The sequence below is a fragment of the Dendrobates tinctorius genome, unplaced genomic scaffold (assembly GCF_039654945.1).
Source record: "Dendrobates tinctorius isolate UK_male_01 unplaced genomic scaffold, ASM3965494v1 ptg000059l, whole genome shotgun sequence".
NCBI lineage: Eukaryota > Metazoa > Chordata > Amphibia > Anura > Dendrobatidae > Dendrobates > Dendrobates tinctorius.
Window position 1 is genome coordinate 18098991 of NW_027361727.1, and position 21700 is coordinate 18120690.

The 21700-nt window shown below is 47.9% G+C and overlaps 1 protein-coding gene across 2 annotated transcripts in view; it reads right to left on the bottom strand.

Moving 5' to 3' along the window:
- Positions 1-21700, bottom strand: part of PC (pyruvate carboxylase) — a 342511-nt gene that overhangs the window by 308549 nt on the left and 12262 nt on the right. For both annotated transcript variants that reach the window (XM_073578487.1, XM_073578486.1), the window contains exons 2-4: positions 9390-9525; positions 5316-5500; positions 704-869 (exon numbers count right to left, since the gene is read on the bottom strand). In XM_073578487.1, the coding sequence (XP_073434588.1) occupies positions 704-869; positions 5316-5500; positions 9390-9525 (487 nt within the window). The remainder of the gene's footprint in view (positions 1-703; positions 870-5315; positions 5501-9389; positions 9526-21700) is intronic.

Below are 21700 nucleotides of genomic sequence, written 5' to 3' on the forward strand. Positions count from 1 at the left end.
GAGCCACTGCGCATGACAAACTCCGCTTACAAAGGACTTTCAGAACAGCAGAGAGAATTATAGGTTCCCCCCTGCCTAAAATCCAGGATCTTTATGATAAGAGTATTCGATCCCACGCATTGAAAATTTCATCCGATCCCTCTCACCCGGGACACTCCTCATTCCAACTACTCCCTTCAGGACGTCGCTTCAGAGTCCCCAAATGCAGTACCAACCGCCATATGAACAGCTTCTATCCACTCTCTGTTCAACAATTAAATCGTCATGTGTAGACTATATACTGTATCTGTCTTGTTAGATGTTACTTGTTGTATCTGTTGTTATATATTATGTTGCCTCTTTGCCACAAAGAATTCCTTGTATATATGTAATATGTACTTGGCGATAATAAATTTGATTGATTGATTGAAGCTGTGCGAGTACACTAAAGCAAGTGAAGACTGCAGCCCCCTGCACAGACACAAAATCTCACATCCAGCCTGTATTACAGCAAGAGTCACTCCCACAAAAGAAAAATCTGACACTTGGATCAGGCTGCAAATTGCACATCAGGTTGTTGGGAGAATAAATTACGGAATGAAGATTGCAGACTTTTATTAAAGAAAAAGGTAACTACCAACACGTAAAAATCATTTTTTTTCTGTGTCAAAGGGGTACATAGCCGTTAACACTAAGTGCATGTCCTCTTTTAGGCTGTACTCACCAGCACTGATGGCAATAGCACGGGCCTCGACTTTGTCTCCCATCTTACGCACCACTTCAGGAGTGGGGCCAATGAATCGTACACCGGCGTCTGTGCAGGCCTGGGCAAAATCCGCACGCTCCGACAAAAAGCCATAGCCGGGGTGGACGGCATCCACTTCATTCTCCTAGGGAAAAAAAATAATAATAATGAATAAATAGGAAATAAGAGGAAGAAGGATGGAGGAATTACTCTACAACGCACAAATACAAGCAGAATCCTAATTAACACCAGAAACCCGAGGATTAGCGGGAGACACGCGGCTGTTCATCTTAATATGGCAAGTCTCCTGCAAACTGAGCAGCCTAAGCCGCTAATTGAACATAATAGGACTCAGGACATTCCCTGCATTATATATGGACAAAAAATATATATATTTATTTTAATAAAGCCATGAAAACATTTTCTGGACTGGTAGCCGCTGATATTTTCTTGCTTCCGTATCATTGGATACTGGGTCAACTCCATACCTACCATGCTGGACTGGTGGAAGGTTTACATTTTATCTGTTAGTACAGAATTTCATGCAAATCCCGTTTTGGAGTTTGGTAGGAGGTGGAATTCTGTAATTAAAGTTAGATACAACTTTGCACTGATACTTTTTGCATTTTTAAAAAAAAAAAAAGCAAAAAAGTTAAGCAACTTTCTAAATAGTTTTTATTAAAAAGGTTCTACTCCTTTGCTGTTGATGTCCTTTATCTAGCCGAGTGATCTGCAAAAAATGTTACAGAGCCGGTTCTCTCTGTTCTCGTCTTCCAGTGTTAAAGGCCCCAAAACACACAAGATAACCATCGGATGAACGATTAAAAAAAAAAAAAAACCCTTCTACTCCGACTCCCCCAAGAGCTCCAGTTTTCTCTATGACAGAGCTGCTGCCAAACTCCTCTGGCGGAGGCTTTTCTCCCAGAAAACATGAAAAAAGGATCAGATGATGTCAGTGGAGAGTCAGGAGGCCACATACAAATTAAACTGTTGGCCAACTTTAGTCAAGTGTGTATGGGGCCTTAGGGATTGTACATAGATCTGTAGTGGAGAGGGGCGAAAGCGTCTGTCTCTAGACACGAAGGAAAGAACATGGCTAGGAAATAAGATCTGTTCTGAAGCTGTGCCGATACAGGAAAGCAAATGAAGACCGCTGCCACACACAGAGCTCATATCCAGCCTTTATTACGGAGAGAGAAACTCCCACCAGAGAATAATCTGAAACTTAGATCAGGCTACAAACTGATTTTCAGGCGTTCTGACAAATGAATGAAGATTGCAGACAAACTTTATATTTAATTGAAAAAAAACATGCTAAAATGTATATTTACAGTACGTTCGTTCCACTTTTTCTCAGCTAAATGAAACCACCAAGCTTGTCTGCAATCTTCCTTCACGCACACAAAAGTATAATACATTTACCGTATTTTTCGGACTATAAGACAAATGTTTTTCCTCCAAAAATTTGGAAGAAAATAGGGGGTGCGTCTTATAGTCTGGATGTACCTACTCTGTCTGTGGATGGGGAGGTAGGGGAGCGGCAGCAGCAGAGCAGTGGGTCAAAGGAAGCAGGACCCGGCTGCTACAGCTAACACCTGTGCCTGCTGCTAAAGAGAAATGAATATTCACTCCTCTCCACGCCCATGGGAGTGCAGAGCAGTGAACATTAATTTCTCTTTAATAGCGGACACACTGTTAACTGCATCCTTCCTGCAGTGGCTGGGCTCTGATGTGCGTCCGCTACTTAAGGGAATGAATATTCACCGCTCTCTACTCTCATGGGCATGGAGAGCAGTGAATATTCATTTCTCTTTAATAGCGGGCACAGTAATCGCAACCACAGGCTTCCTGCAGCCGCCGGGCGATCACCTGTGCCCGCTATTAAAGAGAATGAATATTCACCGCTCTCCATGCCCATGAGAGTAGAGAGCGGTGAATATTCATTCTCTTTAATAGCAGGCACAGGTGATCGCCCGGCGGCTGCAGGAAGCCTGTAGCTGCAACTACTGTGCTCGCTATTAAAGAGAAATGAATATTCACTGCTCTCCACACCCATGATAATAGAGAGTGGTGAATATTCATTCCCGCTAGTAGCAGCCAAACGTGATCGCCTGACAGCTGCAGGAAGCCGGCAGCTGAGACTAACACTGTGCCCGCTATTAAAGAGAAATGAATTTTCTCTGATCTCCACACGCCCATAGTCCCGGCGTGGAGAGCAGCAAGTATTCCGGCATCTGTCCTCAGCTTGTAAGCAGCGGATGACGTCCCTGCCCTGTGCTGCTTACAAGCATAAATCAGCTGCTGGCATCACAACAGGATGCTGCGAGGGAGCGCAGGGAAGGTAAGTATAATGGTTTGTGTTTTGTTAGTGTTTTCTGATGGCGCCATGCAGACCAGGAGAGGGAATATTAATACAGAATTGACCACATTTTTAGCGTCAATTTTTTTTTTTCTATTTTTCTCCTCTAAAACCTAGGTGCATCTATGTTTTTTCCCCTCTTCTGATCTGCCTGTAATGATACATTTTGAAGAGTTTTTTTTTATTCTTTTAGATACGTAGGGTGAAATATGTGGCAGATCTACTGAAGTTTGCGGAAAAAAAAATAAAAATAAAGGGAAAATAAAATGTACATATGAAGAGCTCCCTGATCCCTTAGCAAATGAGATAGTACTTGTCTGGCAATGAGGAATATATAGGACGTGGCAGATGGGCGACTAGTACTGCACCTTCCCTTGTAAGATGCACGTCCAGGATGATGGAGGTGCAGGAAGAGGATCATGGAGAAGAATGGGAATTACCAGTAGGGATACATCTCCATTAATCACATCTCAGGTAAGGACGTGACGTGGATCATCCGGAGGAGAAAAATAATCACATGGAGCTGCACATAAAACATGAGCAGCTGAAGGCCTGGAAGGCGACACCATGGACGTCCTCTACTTAAAGGAGACGTGTATTGAGAACTCAAGTGGCTGATGCAGAGCTGGAGGAGAGTAGGAGCCATCACATGTGGAAGAGCTGAAAGCAAGAACCCGGGGAAGAGAGACCTGGCTACAAATATAAAAAAAAAAAAAAAAGTGCTTCTGTCAGATAAAATCTTGGGTCACGAAATTCTGAAAGCCTCGAGTCACATCCAAAAAAAACCAAATACTCTAGGTTCCTGGAATGTCTACACCAGGTCAGGAGGTATTCTCACAGGTGGGTCATTTGTCTTTACGATCCGTGTAATTGAAGGAAGTCAGGATAAAGGTTCGCTAAATCCTGTCCTTCCAGACAAAGTCTTGTAGAAAAGCCGGATCCTCAGCCCCAACGAGAAGTCACAACTGGTTGTGGTGCACAAAGCAGTGAAATATGTCCCGGAACTGTCCCAATTCTCCTGCTTGGTAAGTCACCATACAAGTTTTTCTGGGTGAATGGCTCTTTATCAGGATTTTGCCAGCACTATAGTTACAGGAACTTCATTTTCTTTAACGTCCAAGCATGAACTGCACTTTCCCTTGCCCATTGGTTTCCCTGCCCTGAGCCAAGCTAAAAGGCAGTTTCTCCAATGTGGCCATCGAAAATGTAGGAGAGAGAGCAGCCCCACTTCATGTAGAGACACAAAACCCTGCCCCCACCTTCCCGCACAGAAACGGGCAGCCTGCCCCCACCTTCCCGCGCAGAAACGGGCAGCCTGCCCCCACCTTCCCGCGCAGAAACGGGCAGCCTGCCCCCACCTTCCCGCGCAGAAACGGGCAGCCTGCCCCCACCTTCCCGCGCAGAAACGGGCAGCCTGCCCCCTTTTTCAAGCGTAAAAACGGACAGCCTGCCTTCTTCCTGTACAGACAAAGACAAAGCCCCACTTGTGAAACAGTGGCAAATTCTGACAAGTCTCTGACATGTCAAAGGCCTCTCCCCCTGCTCCCAATCATCCTTGTTCTTTGCACTAATGAGAAGCAAAAAGCCCAAAACAGTTGTCTGCTAATAGCCTCTTTAAAGAAGAAAACAGGATCTCTATCGGTATATTTTATTTCCCAGGGCGCCTCTGCCATCAAAATTACCACTGTCTCATCCTCAATACCAATGAGGGGGGGCTGCAATTTTTTTTTCCCCACACACATGTGCATCATTATTTTAAACTTTCATAGATCAGCGTGTTGTTCGTTAGTAATGTGGACAGCACAAGGATTGTTTCAACCTAGCCTTAAAGGCTTCTTCCCGTCTTCATAAAAAGGGTATTGCCGGATAGAAGGTGTAATTACAAGCAATTTTGCAATTTACTGCTTATTAAAAATTTTCAGCCGTTCTTGAGATATGAACACTTTTCTTTTGACTATAGCTCGTTGCCTAGGAGACCGAGCACCGCTGCGGTCCAAGCACTTACACTAAAGCTGGCCAGGATTTAGGAGGTAACAGTGCGCTCTAGCTTTAAATGACTGCTTACAAGATCAACAAAAAAGGCCTTGTAAGCGCTACACATGTTCTGCTGTCTAGCAGCGGTGGTCGGCGGCCAAGGCAACGAGCTGTAAACAAAAAAAAAAAAAAAGTCTTGATATCTGAAGAACGGCTGAAAATGTTCATGTCCCCACCTACACGGGACGCGACACTTACCTTGGCCACCTTTATTATGTCAGGAATGTGGAGGTAAGCCTGGACCGGGGGCAAGCCCTTGCCTATGATGTAGGCCTCGTCAGCCTTCTGTCTGTGCATCTGCCCAGTGTCCTGCTCCGAATACACCGCCACCGTCCTGATGCCCAGCTCCGTGCATGCCCGGAAGACTCTGGTGGCGATCTCTCCTGCACAGGGAAACAAGGGGAGAAGTCAGAGGCGCCAGCGCTCGAGTACGGTGCAAGGTCTGAGCCTCAGGGTCGTTTCCTCTGCATTGTGAGGAGCTGCAGATTTATGGAATCTATGGGTCCGCTGGAGGAAACAGGGCGCGGCGCTATTCCCGTTACAGCGGCACATGGCTGCAAGGAGGAGTGCACCATCAGGCGGTATTAGGGCAGGACGGGCGCACAATACCTGCCAACCAGGCATGCATCCGGGCAACTACGGACAGACGCAAAGTCATCAGCTGCGCGGCCACACAGCGATCAGGCAGGGGGGTCCGGGCAGGGGGGTCCGGGCAGGGGTCCATTCTTTTTATTGGGAGGAATGGAGCAGGAGATAAATGTATTTCGATCTTCTCTGCAGCCAGAGACCTCCTGACTTCAGGAGAACTGAGCCAAACACCTGTTAGAAGATGGCCGAGCACATGGCAGCCGCCACCACCGGAGAGGAGAGCGCTGCCCACTATATAAGGGGCGAGGAGGGGTCATCCCCGGCCAGCAGCCGATCAGTGACAGAGCGCCACATACTGCACACTGACAGCACGGAGCCCGGGCGACCCTGCAGCTCTGCCCTGGTGGTGACCAGAGAGGGACGATCACACATCCCCCCCCTTCCCCCATCACTAGTGCAGCCTCAATCACACGTCCCCCCCATCACTAGTGCAGCCTCAATCACACGTCTCCCCCCCCATCACTAGTGCAGCCTCAATCACACGTCTCCCCCCCATCACTTGTGCAGCCTCAATCACACGTCCCCCCCCATCACTAGTGCAGGCTCAATCACACGTCCCCCCCATCACTAGTGCAGCCTCAATCACACGTCCCCCCCATCACTAGTGCAGCCTCAATCACACGTCCCCCCCCATCACTAGTGCAGCCTCAATCACACGTCCCCCCCATCACTAGTGCAGCCTCAATCACACGTCCCCCCCATCACTAGTGCAGCCTCAATCACACGTCCCCCCCATCACTAGTGCAGCCTCAATCACACGTCCCCCCCATCACTAGTGCAGCCTCAATCACACGTCCCCCCCATCACTAGTGCAGCCTCAATCACACGTCCCCCCCATCACTAGTGCAGCCTCAATCACACGTCCCCCCCATCACTAGTGCAGCCTCAATCACACGTCCCCCCCATCACTAGTGCAGCCTCAATCACACGCCCCCCCCATCACTAGTGCAGCCTCAATCACACGCCCCCCCCGTCACTAGTGCAGCCTCGATCACACGCCCCGCCCCCCATCACTAGTGCAGCCTCGATCACATGTCCCCATCAATAGTGCAGCCCCATCACTTGTGCAGCCTCGATCACACGCCCCATCACTAGTGCAGCCCCATCACTAGCGCAGCCTCGATCACACGCCCCCCCATCACTAGCGCAGCCTCGATCACACGCCCCCCCGTCACTAGCGCAGCCTCGATCACACGTCCCCCCCCATCACTAGTGCAGCCTCGATCACACGTCCCCCCCATCACTAGTGCAGCCTCGATCACACGTCCCCCCCATCACTAGTGCAGCCTCGATCACACGTCCCCCCATCACTAGTACAGCCTCGATCACACGCCCCCCCATCACTAGTGCAGCCTCGATCACATGTCCCCCCATCACTAGTGCAGCCTCGATCACACTAGTGCAGCCTTGATCACACACCCCCCATCACTAGTGCAGCCTTGATCACATGTCTCCCCATCACTAGTGCAGCTTCGATCACACGTCCCCCATCACTAGTGCAGCCTCGATCACATGTCCCCCCATCACTAGTGCAGCCCCATCAGTAGTGCAACCTCGATCACACTAGTGCAGCCTTGATCACACACCCCCCATCACTAGTGCAGCCTTGATCACATGTCTCCCCATCACTAGTGCAGCCTCGATCACATGTCCCCCCCCCATCAATAGTGCAGCCCCATCACTTGTGCAGCCTCGATCACACGCCCCATCACTAGTGCAGCCCCATCACTAGCGCAGCCTCGATCACACGCCCCCCCATCACTAGCGCAGCCTCGATCACACGCCCCCCGTCACTAGCGCAGCCTCGATCACACGTCCCCCCGTCACTAGTGCAGCCTCGATCACACGTCCCCCCCCCATCACTAGTGCAGCCTCGATCACACGTCCCCCCCCATCACTAGTGCAGCCTCGATCACACGTCCCCCCCATCACTAGTGCAGCCTCGATCACACGTCCCCCCCATCACTAGTGCAGCCTCGATCACACGTCCCCCCCATCACTAGTGCAGCCTCGATCACACGTCCCCCCCATCACTAGTGCAGCCTCGATCACACGTCCCCCCCATCACTAGTGCAGCCTCGATCACACGTCCCCCCCATCACTAGTGCAGCCTCGATCACACGTCCCCCCCATCACTAGTGCAGCCTCGATCACACGTCCCCCCCATCACTAGTGCAGCCTCGATCACACGTCCCCCCCATCACTAGTGCAGCCTCGATCACACGTCCCCCCCATCACTAGTACAGCCTCGATCACACGCCCCCCATCACTAGTGCAGCCTCGATCACATGTCCCCCCCCATCAATAGTGCAGCCCCATCACTTATGCAGCCTCGATCACACGCCCCATCACTAGTGCAGCCCCATCACTAGCGCAGCCTCGATCACACGCCCCCCCATCACTAGCGCAGCCTCGATCACACGCCCCCCCCGTCACTAGCGCAGCCTCGATCACACGTCCCCCCCCATCACTAGTGCAGCCTCGATCACACGTCCCCCCCCATCACTAGTGCAGCCTCGATCACACGTCCCCCCCCATCACTTGTGCAGCCTCGATCACACGTCCCCCCCATCACTAGTGCAGCCTCGATCACACGTCCCCCCCCATCACTAGTGCAGCCTCGATCACACGTCCCCCCCATCACTAGTACAGCCTCGATCACACGTCCCCCCCATCACTAGTACAGCCTCGATCACACGCCCCCCATCACTAGTGCAGCCTCGATCACACTAGTGCAGCCTTGATCACACACCCCCCATCACTAGTGCAGCCTTGATCACATGTCTCCCCATCACTAGTGCAGCTTCGATCACACGTCCCCCATCACTAGTGCAGCCTCGATCACATGTCCCCCCATCACTAGTGCAGCCCCATCAGTAGTGCAACCTCGATCACACTAGTGCAGCCTTGATCACACACACCCCCATCACTAGTGCAGCCTCGATCACATGTCTCCCCATCACTAGTGCAGCCTCGATCACACGCCCCCCATCACTAGTGCAGCCTCGATCACATGTCCCCCCATCACTAGTGCAGCCTCGATCACACTAGTGCAGCCTTGATCACACACCCCCCATCACTAGTGCAGCCTTGATCACATGTCTCCCCATCACTAGTGCAGCCTCGATCACACCCCCCCCATCACTAGTGCAGCCTTGATCACATGTCTCCCCATCACTAGTGCAGCCTCGATCACATGTCCCCCCATCACTAGTGCAGCCTCGATCACACTAGTGCAGCCTTGATCACACACCCCCCATCACTAGTGCAGCCTTGATCACGTCTCCCCATCACTAGTGCAGCCTCGATCACACGCCCCCCATCACTAGTGCAGCCTTGATCACATGTCTCCCCATCACTAGTGCAGCCTCGATCACACGCCCCCCATCACTAGTGCAGCCTCGATCACATGTCCCCCATCACTAGTGCAGCCTCGATCACATGTCCCCCCATCACTAGTGCAGCCTCGATCACATGTTCCCCCATCACTAGTGCAGCCTCGATCACACTAGTGCAGCCCCATCAGTAGTGCAGCCTCGATCACATGTCCCCCCATCAGTAGTGCAGCCCAGTGTGAGTGCAGTGAAGTGCTGACAAGTTGTCGCGTCCTCTCGGCCTCGTTACCTCTGTTGGCCACCAGCACCTTCTTGATGGGCTTGTACTCCACATGCTGGCCGCTCTGGCAGACTGCCTGCAGCACCGAGACGCGTCTGACAGCGAGGAGGCGCAGTCCTCCCTTCACACCCCGCAGCTGCAGCATCTGGAGAGGAGACAACACTGGTCACACAACGCGACACTCGACAGATCGCTCTGCTCGTCAGACGATTAGATCGGGATCGGTCGCTGGTAGATGCCAGGCGCACGCTGGATGTGACGAGCCTGCTGGCGTCAGCTGAGTGACTGCCGGCTCCGGCTCTACTATATCAGCCGCTTCTCACATAGATGAAGCCGGCGATAGGGGAAAGAGGCGTCACATGGCGGGAAAAGAGGAATGTCCGCGTCAGAGGGCCGCAGGCCGCCATGTTTGTGGAGACCACATTCTGATTGGTCCAGAGGGATCACAGAGAGGGGCGTGTCCCCGCGGGCTGACTATAAAAGGCGGCTGTGCGCACCGTCAGACGAGCAGATCGCTCCGGGAAGGACGAGGACATGTGACAGTCCCCCAGAGGCTACGAGCAGGGATGGGGACTGTCACATGTGGTGAAGGGAGTAGCAATAATGGGAGAATATCTAGTAAGCGGGGAAACTGCCCTAAAAGCACGGATGCTTCTTCTCATCACTAACGATCAAAGTCAGTGAGTGAGCGCACTGTCACTGTGCACTGAAAAAAAAACAAAAAAAAAACAGGCTCTGCCCACTGGCGCTGACTTGACCAGTTTACTCTAGTGCTGGTAGATTGGACAGCTTTATCTACATGACCTTTTAGTACACCCCTACTTCTGTCTGCTGGGCTTCTTCCATACTGCCCCCATTCTGTGAAACTCAGGAACCAATGAAATGTTCTCCTTACGCTCTAAGATGTATGAAACGTTCGGCCGTTCCATTCCCACCACGGCCAGTTTCCCTTTTTTTTTTCCTTTCTTTTCCACTTTTTTCCTCCCTTTCTTCCAAGAGCCGTAACTTTTTATATTTTTCCAGCCCCGTTTGCCATATGAGGGCTTTTTTTTGCAGGACGAATTGTCCTTTTGAATGACGCCTTTCATGTTATCATGTGATACACTGGAAAATTGGGAAAAAATTCCTAATGTGTTGAAATTGCGGAAAAAAAAATGTAATTTCACGTTTTTTATCACTATTATTATAATTTACCATGTTCACTATATAGTAAAACTCACCTGACAATATGATTCTGTGCGTCAGTACGATGACAGATACCAATCGTGTGTGTGTGTACAGGGTCGGACTGGAGCACCTTGGGCCCACCAGAGAAAATCATTCTTGGGGCCCACAAAGTAGCTACACAGAGATAAATACAAGACCACCAATTGTGCGGTAAAACGTTAATATCAGGGTATATATATATATATATACACTCACTGGCCACTTTATTAGGTACACCATGCTAGTAACGGGTTGGACCCCCTTTTGCCTTCAGAACTGCCTCAATTCTTCGTGGCAGAGATTCAACAAGGTGCTGGAAGCATTCCTCAGAGATTTTGGACCATATTGACATGATGGCATCACACAGTTGGCGCAGATTTGTCGGCTGCACATCCCTGATGCGAATCTCCCGTTCCACCACATCCCAAAGATGCTCTATTGGATTGAGATCTGGTGACTGAGGAGGCCATTTGAGTACAGTGAACTCATTGTCATGTTCAAGAAACCAATCTGAGATGATTCGAGCTTTATGACATGGCGCATTATCCTGCTGAAAGTAGCCATCAGATGTTGGGTACATTGTGGTCATAAAGGGATGGACATGGTCAGCAACAATACTCAGGTAGGCTGTGGCGTTGCAACGATGCTCAATTGGTACCAAGGGGCCCAAAGAGTGCCCAGAAAAAATTCCCCACACCATGACACCACCACCACCAGCCTGAACCGTTGATACAAGGCTGGATGGATCCATGCTTTCATGTTGTTTACGCCAAATTCTGACCCTACCATCCGAATGTCGCAGCAGAAATCGAGACTCATCAGACCAGGCAACGTTTTTCCAATCTTCTACTGTCCAATTTCGATGAGCTTGTGCAAATTGTAGCCTCAGTTTCCTGTTCTTAGCTGAGAGGAGTGGTACCCAGTGTGGTCTTCTGCTGCTGTAGCCCATCTGCCTCAAAGTTCGACGCACTGTGCGTTCAGAGATGCTCTTCTGCCTACCTTGGTTGTAACGGGTGGCAATTTGAGTCACTGTTGCCTTTCTATCAGCTCGAACCAGTATGCCCATTCTCCTCTGACCTCTGGCATCAACATGGCATTTCCGGCCACAGAACTGCCGCTCACTGGATTTTTTTTCTTTTTCGGACCATTCTCTGTAAACCCTAGAGATGGTTGTGCGTGAAAATCCCAGTAGATCAGCAGTTTCTGAAATTCTCAGACCAGCCCTTCTGGCACCAACAATCATGCCACGTTCAAAGGCACTCAAATCACCTTTCTTCCCCATACTGATGCTCGGTTTGAACTGCAGGAGATTGTCTTGACCATGTCTACATGCCTAAATGCACTGAGTTGCCGCCATGTGATTGGCTGATTAGAAATTAAGTCTTAACACACAGTTGGACAGGTGTACCTAATAAAGTGGCCAGTGAGTGTATATATATATAAGGTAGTACAGATCTTAATTATGTAGCAGGAGTTGGGGTAGCCTCCCTCATAGAATATAAAGCAACCCCCTCATAGGGTATAATGCTGCCCCCCTCATAGAATTATAATGCTGCCCCCCTCATAGAATATAATGCTGCCCCCCTCATAGAATATAATGCTGCCCCCTCATAGGGTATAATGCTGCCCCCCTCATAGAATATAATGCTGCCCCCCCTCATGGAATATAATGCTGCCCCCCTCATAGAATATAATGCTGCCCCCTCATAGGGTATAATGCTGCCCCCCTCATAGAATATAATGCTGCCCCCCCTCATGGAATATAATGCTGCCCCCCTCATAGAATATAATGCTGCCCCCTCATAGGGTATAATGCTGCCCCCCTCATAGAATATAATGCTGCCCCCCTCATAGAATATAATGCTGCCCCCCCATGGAATATAATGCTGCCCCCCCCATGGAATATAATGCTGCCCCCACCATAGAATATAATGCTGCCCCCCCTCATAGAATATATTGCTGCCCCCCCTCATTGGGTATAATGCACCCCCTCATAGATAGATAGCGATAGATAGATATAGAGATATAGAGATAGATAGAAAGAATAGATAGATATAGAGATAATAGATAGGGATAGATAGAGAGATAGATAGATATAGAGATATAAAAAAAAAAACCACAATACTCACCTCTCCTCCTCGCTCCCACGCTGATTCCGGCAGCCAGCTTCAGTGTCAGGAGCTGCCCCGTCTGCCAGACACACAGCGGGTGCGCGATGTAATGACGTCATTGCGCATCGGCTGTGAGTCACCAGAGGGGACTGATGGGAGAGAGACAGCGTTGTCTGACGCTACCTCGCCATTACAATTGAGGGCAGCGCCGGCCCTCACTGCCGCATAGCGGCTTACTGGGCTGGGGAGGCGGGGCCCCTGGGGGAGTGCAGACCATGAAATGATATTCACTGCTTCCCACGCCCATGTGGGCGTGGGAAGCAGTGAATATTCATTTCCTTTTAGCAGCAGGGACAGGGGCTCCTGGCTGCTGCTCCGCTGGGGCACAGGGCCCCCATTAGCAGCTGCGTGGTGCGCCGCTATTAGCTAGGCTTGCTGGCAGTACAGACGGGTCTTACATGCTGAATGAGGGGCTGCGGCCACAGCATTGATATTCCCTTACTGCAGTAGTCTAGTGGCCCGTGCACAACAAGCAACCCGTCCGGCGACTAATTATCCAAGGTGCAGTTCCCTGACTGACCTGAGGGTAAAGGGGGCGCCGGAGAGCTGAGAGTTCCAAAGTGGAACTGAGAAAGTGGGATATACATAAATCCCCGCAGTTTTTGGAAGGTTATTAGCCGTGGTGGGGCATCCAAAATACCCCCCTGCGATAAATTGTTAGGGCAAGATTAGCTTGCTGTATTTTTGTCACGTGGTGCCAGTGGTGGGATAAGTAAGATAAGCCCCCACTGTGCCTGTGATAGCCGAGTGCCGGCACTGTGTCGCATCCCTCCGTCCGCTGACATACCCGTGCCAGTGGTGGGATTGTGACTTTTGTTAGCACAGGGTCTGCTGTCCGTTACAACTTGGCGACAGCGGTCCACCCGTTCCTCACTAGCCTCCATTTTTTGGAGACCTGCCATGTATATCGAAAATCACCGTCTCCTATGAACGCTGTCTTCTCAGGAGCACCATCATGACAAGCACCGAGGTCTCTAGCAGGCGCTCGGCTGTCATGTCAATCCATCGGCGCCCCAAGATCACGTCTTTGGTGCTCAGAATGATGCCACCATTGTCAGAGATTGACAGCAGCATTTAAAAGGTTAACAGCCGATGGTGGAGGTCAGCTCCACCTGCGCCTTTTACAGGCAGATGTTGGAATAAAACAGCCATTAAAGATGCCGGTTCAGCTTGTGAGCCCGCATCCAAGTCAGGGACCGGACATATGACGTAACTGTGCATCATATGTCGTAAAGGGGTTAATATTGTACTTTCACATCATATGGGTACACTTATCAAATGGAGCAGGCTCAAGAGCTGAGCATGCGTTATGCAGTATGGGCGCCAGCTGTCTTATGGATGGTTATGATTGGAGCTAACTTCTTAGACCCCACTGTCGATCATGCCTGCGGCATTTAAGAGGTTAGGAACAGCGAGATTTGCTTCTAACTCCATGATTGACTATATAAAGTATTATTAATAATTATTACTATTTATCTTCCGTTATTCCTCTGTCTTCTATTATTCTGGCAATCATCCATCATCTCCTTTTGTCTAAAACACATTTTTACTAAATTCTAGGGCAACGCATGTAGTATTATATATATATACTGTATATATATATACTAGCTTGGCCCGTGTGAAATTTTTGCACATTGGTCATCGGGGGTGCAGGCAATTTCAGAAAAAGCAAGCTGGTCAAATGTAAATGTATTTCATGAGCTGATGAACACAGACAGGTATTTATATATGTAGATTGGTAATACAATAAATTGTTTTGATAAGTAGAGGCCAAAAAATGTTTTCTGGTTGAGGTGCCACCTGCAGGTCATTGTGTCTTTCTGCAGGTTTATGAAAATTAATGCTTAAACTGCATTTAGTGATAAAATCGTGAATGTGTGGTTTGTTTGGCTGCTTTCTTGCTGAAGGGAACAAGTTTACCTTTCAAATGGTGTATCATGTGTGTGTGTGGGGCGAAGTAATCAGCGAAAAAGCAGTGTTTACAAATGTGTTGGTATTGTGCTTTGGGGTACTGTGGTACCACCTGCAGGTCATTTTTCCTTACTGCAGGTTTATGAAAATGAATGTTTAAATTGTATTTTGTGATCAAATTGTGGATGTGTGGTTTGTTTGGCTGTTTTCTTGTTGAAGGGGGCAAGTTTACCTTTCAAATGGTGTATCATTTGTGTGTGTGGGTGCAGTATGAACGGGGATACAAAGGAATCGCCGAAAAACAGTGTTTAGAAATAATAGAATAGATGTCTAAACGTATGTACTGAAACAAGTAGAAGTGTAGACAAAACAGGGAAATATAGGTGTCAGCTGCCTGATTGCCCTAAGTTCTCTAAAAAGTTAAGGCAAAGAGATGTCAATGCTTCCGATTTCAATGGGATTCTTCATTGACATAGATACATTGTATCACCACAAGTCTAACCCTATTATGACTCTCACATGTGTGAAACAAGTAGTAAAGACGTCCGTACACCTTCAATTTCAGATCGCTCGGCCATCGGATAATCTGCCCCGCTCTTCCAAACGCATGAACATTTGGTGCATCATGCGGGCGTCTTCCGTGCACGGAGGAAAGTGTTCCCCAGAATCCTCCAATCAGAACAAAGGATTGAGCATGTTGAAATCCAACTTTTTTTTCCCCAGCAGGTGGAAGAATTTGGACACCTTTTATGCACATGTGATAGCCAAGATAAGGGGATTTTTCTGCCATCCTTTACAGGGCTGTGGAGTCGGAGCCCATTTCGGTGGAGTCAGAGTCGGTGTCCTGGAAATTGAGGAGTCGGAGTCGAAGGTTTCTCTTTCCGACTCCGCAGCCCTGTTCCTTTACCCACGGGCGGATGTTTTGAAAGCAGGAAACTAAATATTTGGATTTCCTCCTAACGGTTAGGACAACCACAAGTTCCTCCTCAACCGCAAGACTAATGACTTGACATCATGTTATTGGCAGTGATACAAACTAGCAGCTGCATTACGGCCATCTGTATGGGGCTATAAACGGCAGCACCTCTGACACATCGAGATTCTGCCCAGTGCAGCAACCATTGATTGTCAGAGGTTCTGATAATCTCAGAGGAGGCTCGTGGGCTGGTGTTGTGAGGATCACAAACATCTGCCAGCTTGGAGCACCAACATCAGAAGAGAAGTCCTCCAGATGGTGACTTTTGTGAGTTTGCCCAGACAGAAGAGCAGATCTACATGCCCATGTATTGGTCTTGGAAGTGGAGCACCACTGGCCGGTGTTATGAGGCTCTCAACTATCTGCCAGCTTGGAGCACCAGCATCAGAAGAGAAGTCCTCCAGATGGTGACTTTTGTGAGTTTGCCCAGACAGAAGAGCAGATCTACATGCCCATGTATCAGTCTTTGTTGGAAGAGGAGCACCACTGGCCGGTGTTATGAGGCTCTCAACTATCTGCCAGCTTGGAGCACCAGCATCAGAAGAGAAGTCCTCCAGATGGTGACTTTTGTGAGTTTGCCCAGACAGAAGAGCAGATCTACATGCCCATGTATTGGTCTTGGAAGTGGAGCACCACTGGCCGGTGTTGTGAGGCTCTCGACTATCTGCCAGCTTGGAGCAACAGCATCAGAAGAGAAGTCCTCCAGATGGTGACTTTTGTGAGTTTGCCCAGACAGAAGAGCAGATCTACATGCCCATGTATCAGTCTTTGTTGGAAGAGGAGCACCACTGGCCGGTGTTATGAGGCTCTCAACTATCTGCCAGCTTGGAGCACCAGCATCAGAAGAGAAGTCCTCCAGATGGTGACTTTGGTGAGTAGACCCGGACAGAAGAGCGGATCAGCATGCCCATGTATCGGTCTTGGAAGAGTAGTGGGGGGGGGAATAAAATAATTTTGTTAAGCCGGTAATACTGCCAAACAGAGGGGGAGGTGCTTAAAGCAAGATTTGACAGTGCAGTGGGTGCTTGATTCAAAAAAATACCAAATTGGGGAGAGGTAAGACCCCCCCCAGGATGTAAGTATGTTCTCTTGCTGTGATATTTGAGTGGAAGCTTTGGTTGTAATTATACCAATAATGGAAGCTCTGAGTATCGGTACTACGTGTCAGGGGGAGGTGGGAAAGTATTTATCTACTCAGGGGTCTCTGGATGAGGCTAGGGACCCTCTCTGAGCTGTACGTAGCTGTCAAGATGAGAAAGGTTGGAGACCACTGTCCAAGACTCTGAATTGCATCTGCAAAGCAGAAATGAGGGACGTATGAATGAGACTTCAGTGATCGCGTTCGCTTTGCTAGGGAAGTAAAATACTGCATTTTTTTTTGGCTGCAAAAAGTGCCGGAAAAATGCAGCAAAAAACATGACGTGTGAACATGGCTCAATCCAATAATGAGAGTTAAGGTATTGACCATAATTATGGCGGTGGTGGCTTTCTGAGATAGAGACAGGCAACCTGGATTGTGCCAATCGCAGTCATCTGAGCGATAATAACAAGAAGGCTATTAAGAGAAATATTTAGTGATCCCAACAGATCCAGCCTCGTGGTCACTAGCTCGTACTTGGTGACCAGTTAGAAAAGAGTATTGATTTAGTAGGAAAAGAAGCTAAACATGATGGATCATACACTTTTGCCATAAAAAAAAAATATATATATATCCTGCATTATTGATAGCTCAGCTCAACGTGATCGATAACCATCTAGAGACCTGTGATGTGACAAAAAAGCACTTTCAAGCGTTTTCGTTAGAAAAAAAGGGGATTTATGACGCAAGTCTCAAAGGATGAGTTGGAAAGACTCTGACCTTCAAGATGAAATGGTTGTTTGGTCCATTACTGCTCCATTGACCTTGCATTAGAGTATGGTGGTTTCGCAACATTGATATTTACAAACAGTGTTTATTCTTTCTATATAAAGAAATGAAGCTAAAAGGATATAATGTATCAAAGGATCCAGAATATTTAGTTCCTCTAGGACATACAACCCTTTAGGAGTTGCTGGTATTGCCTTGGAAATAATAACATCTTTTATATGTTTTGTGGGGTAACATACAGCCAGCTAATCTTTCAGACCTTCTATAGAAAACCTGGTTTTAAAGAGAATCTGTCAGCATTTTTTTGTTATGTAATCCGAGAGCAGCATGAGGTAGGGACTGAGACCCCGATTCCAGCGATGTGTCACTTACTGGGCTGCTTGCTGTTATGATACAATCACTGTTTTATCTGCTACACATCTCAGAATGCTGAGCTGTGTATAACCACGCCCACACCACTGATTGGCAGCTTTCTGTGTACACCGTACATTTACAGAAAGCTGCTAATCAGTGCTAGGGGCCGGGGTTATACAGAGCAGGACTAGGGGGGCTGGAGGCAACTAGTCCCGCAGTGATAATGTCCTGCTGATTTTTCTTAAAACAACAACAACAACACACAGCCCAGTAAGTAACACACCGCTGGAATCAGGGTCTCAGCCCCTACATCATGGTGCTCTTAGATTACATAGCAATAACCTGCTGATAATTTTCTTTAAATGTAAATGGGAAAAAAACACAGTCCAACTGTCCCGCCTATGGATGTAATAAACTGGACCACTATGAATGTAAATTGTTGTGGAATAGGGTGATGGGGTAAAAATGTGCTTTTCAAATCATTAAAGGATTGTTGCTAATATTAAGTTATATCCTACCCACAGGATATATAATGACTTTCAGATTAATGGGGCTTTGACCACTGGGACCCCCATCGTTCCCCAAAAATTGTAAAGTTCTGAGTTAGAATGCAGCGGAGCTTCAGTACTGTTCTTGGAATCTAAGGAGGTTCCGTCAAACAATCCCCCAACGATCCACAGGATTTCACCTTTCCTTTGGATAAGTGAGAACTTTTCATTTAAGCAGCAAATCCTTAAAGGGAATGTGTCATAAAAAATGAACGATTATTTAAATAACTAGATGGAGGCCGGATGCTATCACATCAGGAGGGCGGTAATGTCACGATGGGGCAGGCTTTGCTGCGTTGAGAATCTCTCCCCCATGTGCTTACCCACCTATCCACGCTCTCTTTCCCCATGTGCTGACTTCTCCCGTCTGTGCTCTCTTCTTTGACCTCTCTCCCCCATGTGCTCTCCCCCTTGTCTGCTGTCTCTCTCCTTCCTGTGCTGTGTTCTCCCCTCATGTGCTGTCCCGTCTGAGCTGTCTCCCCCCTGTGCTCTGTCTCTCTCACCCCTGTGTCTGACCGTGTACAGAACACACCACAGCTCCTGGGCAGGGGAGGAAGCAAAAGACAATACTGACATTACAGCAGGAGATCACAGAGGATACATTTTGTGAGGTAAAATATTGTTTAAAAACAGTCAGTGAAATATTTTACCTCACAAAATGTATCCTCTGTGATCCCCTGCTGTAATGTCATTATTGTCTTTTGCTTCCTCCCCTGCCCAGGAGATGTGGTATGCTCCATACACGGTCAGACACAGACAATTTTAAAACTGAACTGCCGTTCGTGGAAAAACCCCTTTAATGTGACCGGCTTCTTCAGCCTGTAGACACGTCACGCATCTGCCGCCGGGATCAGCCAAATGATTCACTGCGCCTGCGCGGAATTCACTCAGGCCCAGTGCGACGGTGTTCCTCTGGTGGTACCGTGCAAGAGGCTGCCAGAGTGTCTGAGTCTGTGTGTGAGGTGCGACGGTGTTCCGCTGGTGGTACTCGCAATAGGTTGGTACCAGCAGCAGTTTCCATATTGAGACACCCATCACTTAGGTGTCCCAATATGGTGGTCGGTGAATTTCCTCCGCTTGGAATTCTGGGATACGGTGACATCTTGGACTGAACAGAAAATGAAAACATTACAAGGCAATTATATAAATAGATGTTTATTCACTTTTGGGGCTTATCCAATGCAAAAAAAGAGGTGGACAGGTCTATCCGATAATAAAAAATCATTGCTCCAGAAAGACGTCAGAGCAGTCCCTGTACCACGTCATCTTTGTGTGGATTTTTAAAGATACGCATTTGGAATAAAGCTTGCAGATTTTTTTATTATTGGATGTACCTTCCCACCTCTTTTTTTTCTTGCATTGGATATTTCTGGTTGGTCAGCCTCATTGGAATGGCGCTCCAGGCAATAAAGACAGGTGTTTCCGAAAGTGTGAGTACGATGGAAGTTTTCTCTTCCGTTTTTATGAGGCAGGCTTATCAGACATGTCCGGTACAAAATCAAGGCTGAAATCAAAAGCTGCTAGGTGCAAATCGAAAAAAAAAAAAAATGGATTGGAGAGCTACTCCGAACTATGTGGCCCGCATCCGTCTAATCTGAATGTCACATTGTAGAAGGATCAACTTTATTCTCATTTGCACAAGGAAAGACTAGAAGCAATGGGATGAAACTGAAAGGGAGGAGACACAGATTAGATATTAGAAAAAACTTTTTGACAGTTAGAGTGATCAATGAGTGGAACAAGCTGCCACGAGAAGTGGTGAGTTCTGCTTCAATGGAAGTCTTCAAACAGAGGCTGGACAGACATCTGACTGGGATGATTTAGCGAATCCTGCTTTGAGCAGGGGGTTGGACCAGATGGCCCAGGAGGTCCCTTCCAACTCTACGATTCTATGATTCTATGAATGGATCGGTGAGTGACAGAGAATAGTCACATTTTTCTGCTTTTTTAAAAAAAACGCTAGGGAGAAAACAGCCCGAATAGGGTCTTATCCGACAAAAGAAAGTAAAAAGATTTATATCAGGTTCTAATATAAATCCACAATTGAAAACGTTTTTAAATCGATGTGCGGCTGCTGCGGATCCGCGGGCTGTCACACCGAGGGGAATGAAGATAAGGAGAATTTGTGGATATTTCCTGTGCTGAAGTGTATAGAAAATGTCTATTTACGTCTAAGGGTTTATGGAACATGCAGATTTATTCGACGCGTTTCGAAGTAACAGATACGTCTTCTTCCACATTTGCTGAATGAGCATTTTACAGCCAATTTGGACACACTCCATGCTCAAGAGAACAAAGGCAAATTCTCTTCCCGCCAGTGCTATTGTTTTATTTTCCCACCAAGAATTGGCATAGCCACGCTTCAATATTATCTCGTTCCAACATTTTAGATTTTGCACAATCATAATAAAATACTAGTATATTTTTAGCCCCATATACTACGGAAGTGCACAATTGTATGGAGCTAGGTTCTAAAACAGAAAGCAACCCCGGCACTCACGTCGTAGTAATTTCATTTTATCGTATCCCACATACCGGTAATCTCCGCAAGAAGTTTCTGCCCATCCCAGTCTTTTGCCAATTGTTACAATTGATAAATGCATGGGATGGGTTGAAACGTCTTGCGGGGATTATGTGGAATATGATTAAATGGAATAACTAAGACGTGAGTGCCGGGGTTGCATTTTGTTTTACTGCTGCACCACCACAGTGACGGTGTGCCGACCACTTGTGTGTTACGTAGCTAGGATCTGATCTACAGCTATCTGGTGTAATTCGGTGTCATCCAATGCTTCTTCATATCTGTTTTTGTCCAAAAAAGGATTATCCATCAGTTTGCAAAAGAAAAAATACCGATTTGTTTGAGGATTTATTTATTTGCAATCTGTGCGAAAACTCTCATTATAGTGTAAGAATAGAAAAGCGCCTTCCCTAGACACAGACTTTGAACCGTCGTGTTCTTTCCGCCAGTTGGCAGAGTAAACATCCGTGTATCCGCGCAGGTAACGTCCGTACTGTATTTTCGAAGTTAAAAAGTGTCAGACGCTCAAACAAACACAGCCGCGGTGGACAGTCTTTAGGGCAGAGGTCATCTTTTTTGCATCAGACGCATGGAACATCACCTCCGAGGACTTTGAACCAAAAAGAGTAATGGTGTTTTTCAAGTACAAACTGCTAAAACCGAGCAATCAAAATAACTTCTTGCAATATATGGACATGAAAACGCGATAAGGATGTTTCCCCGGCGCTCGGTGTTTCCAAAGGGTAAATGACCATTTTATACACAA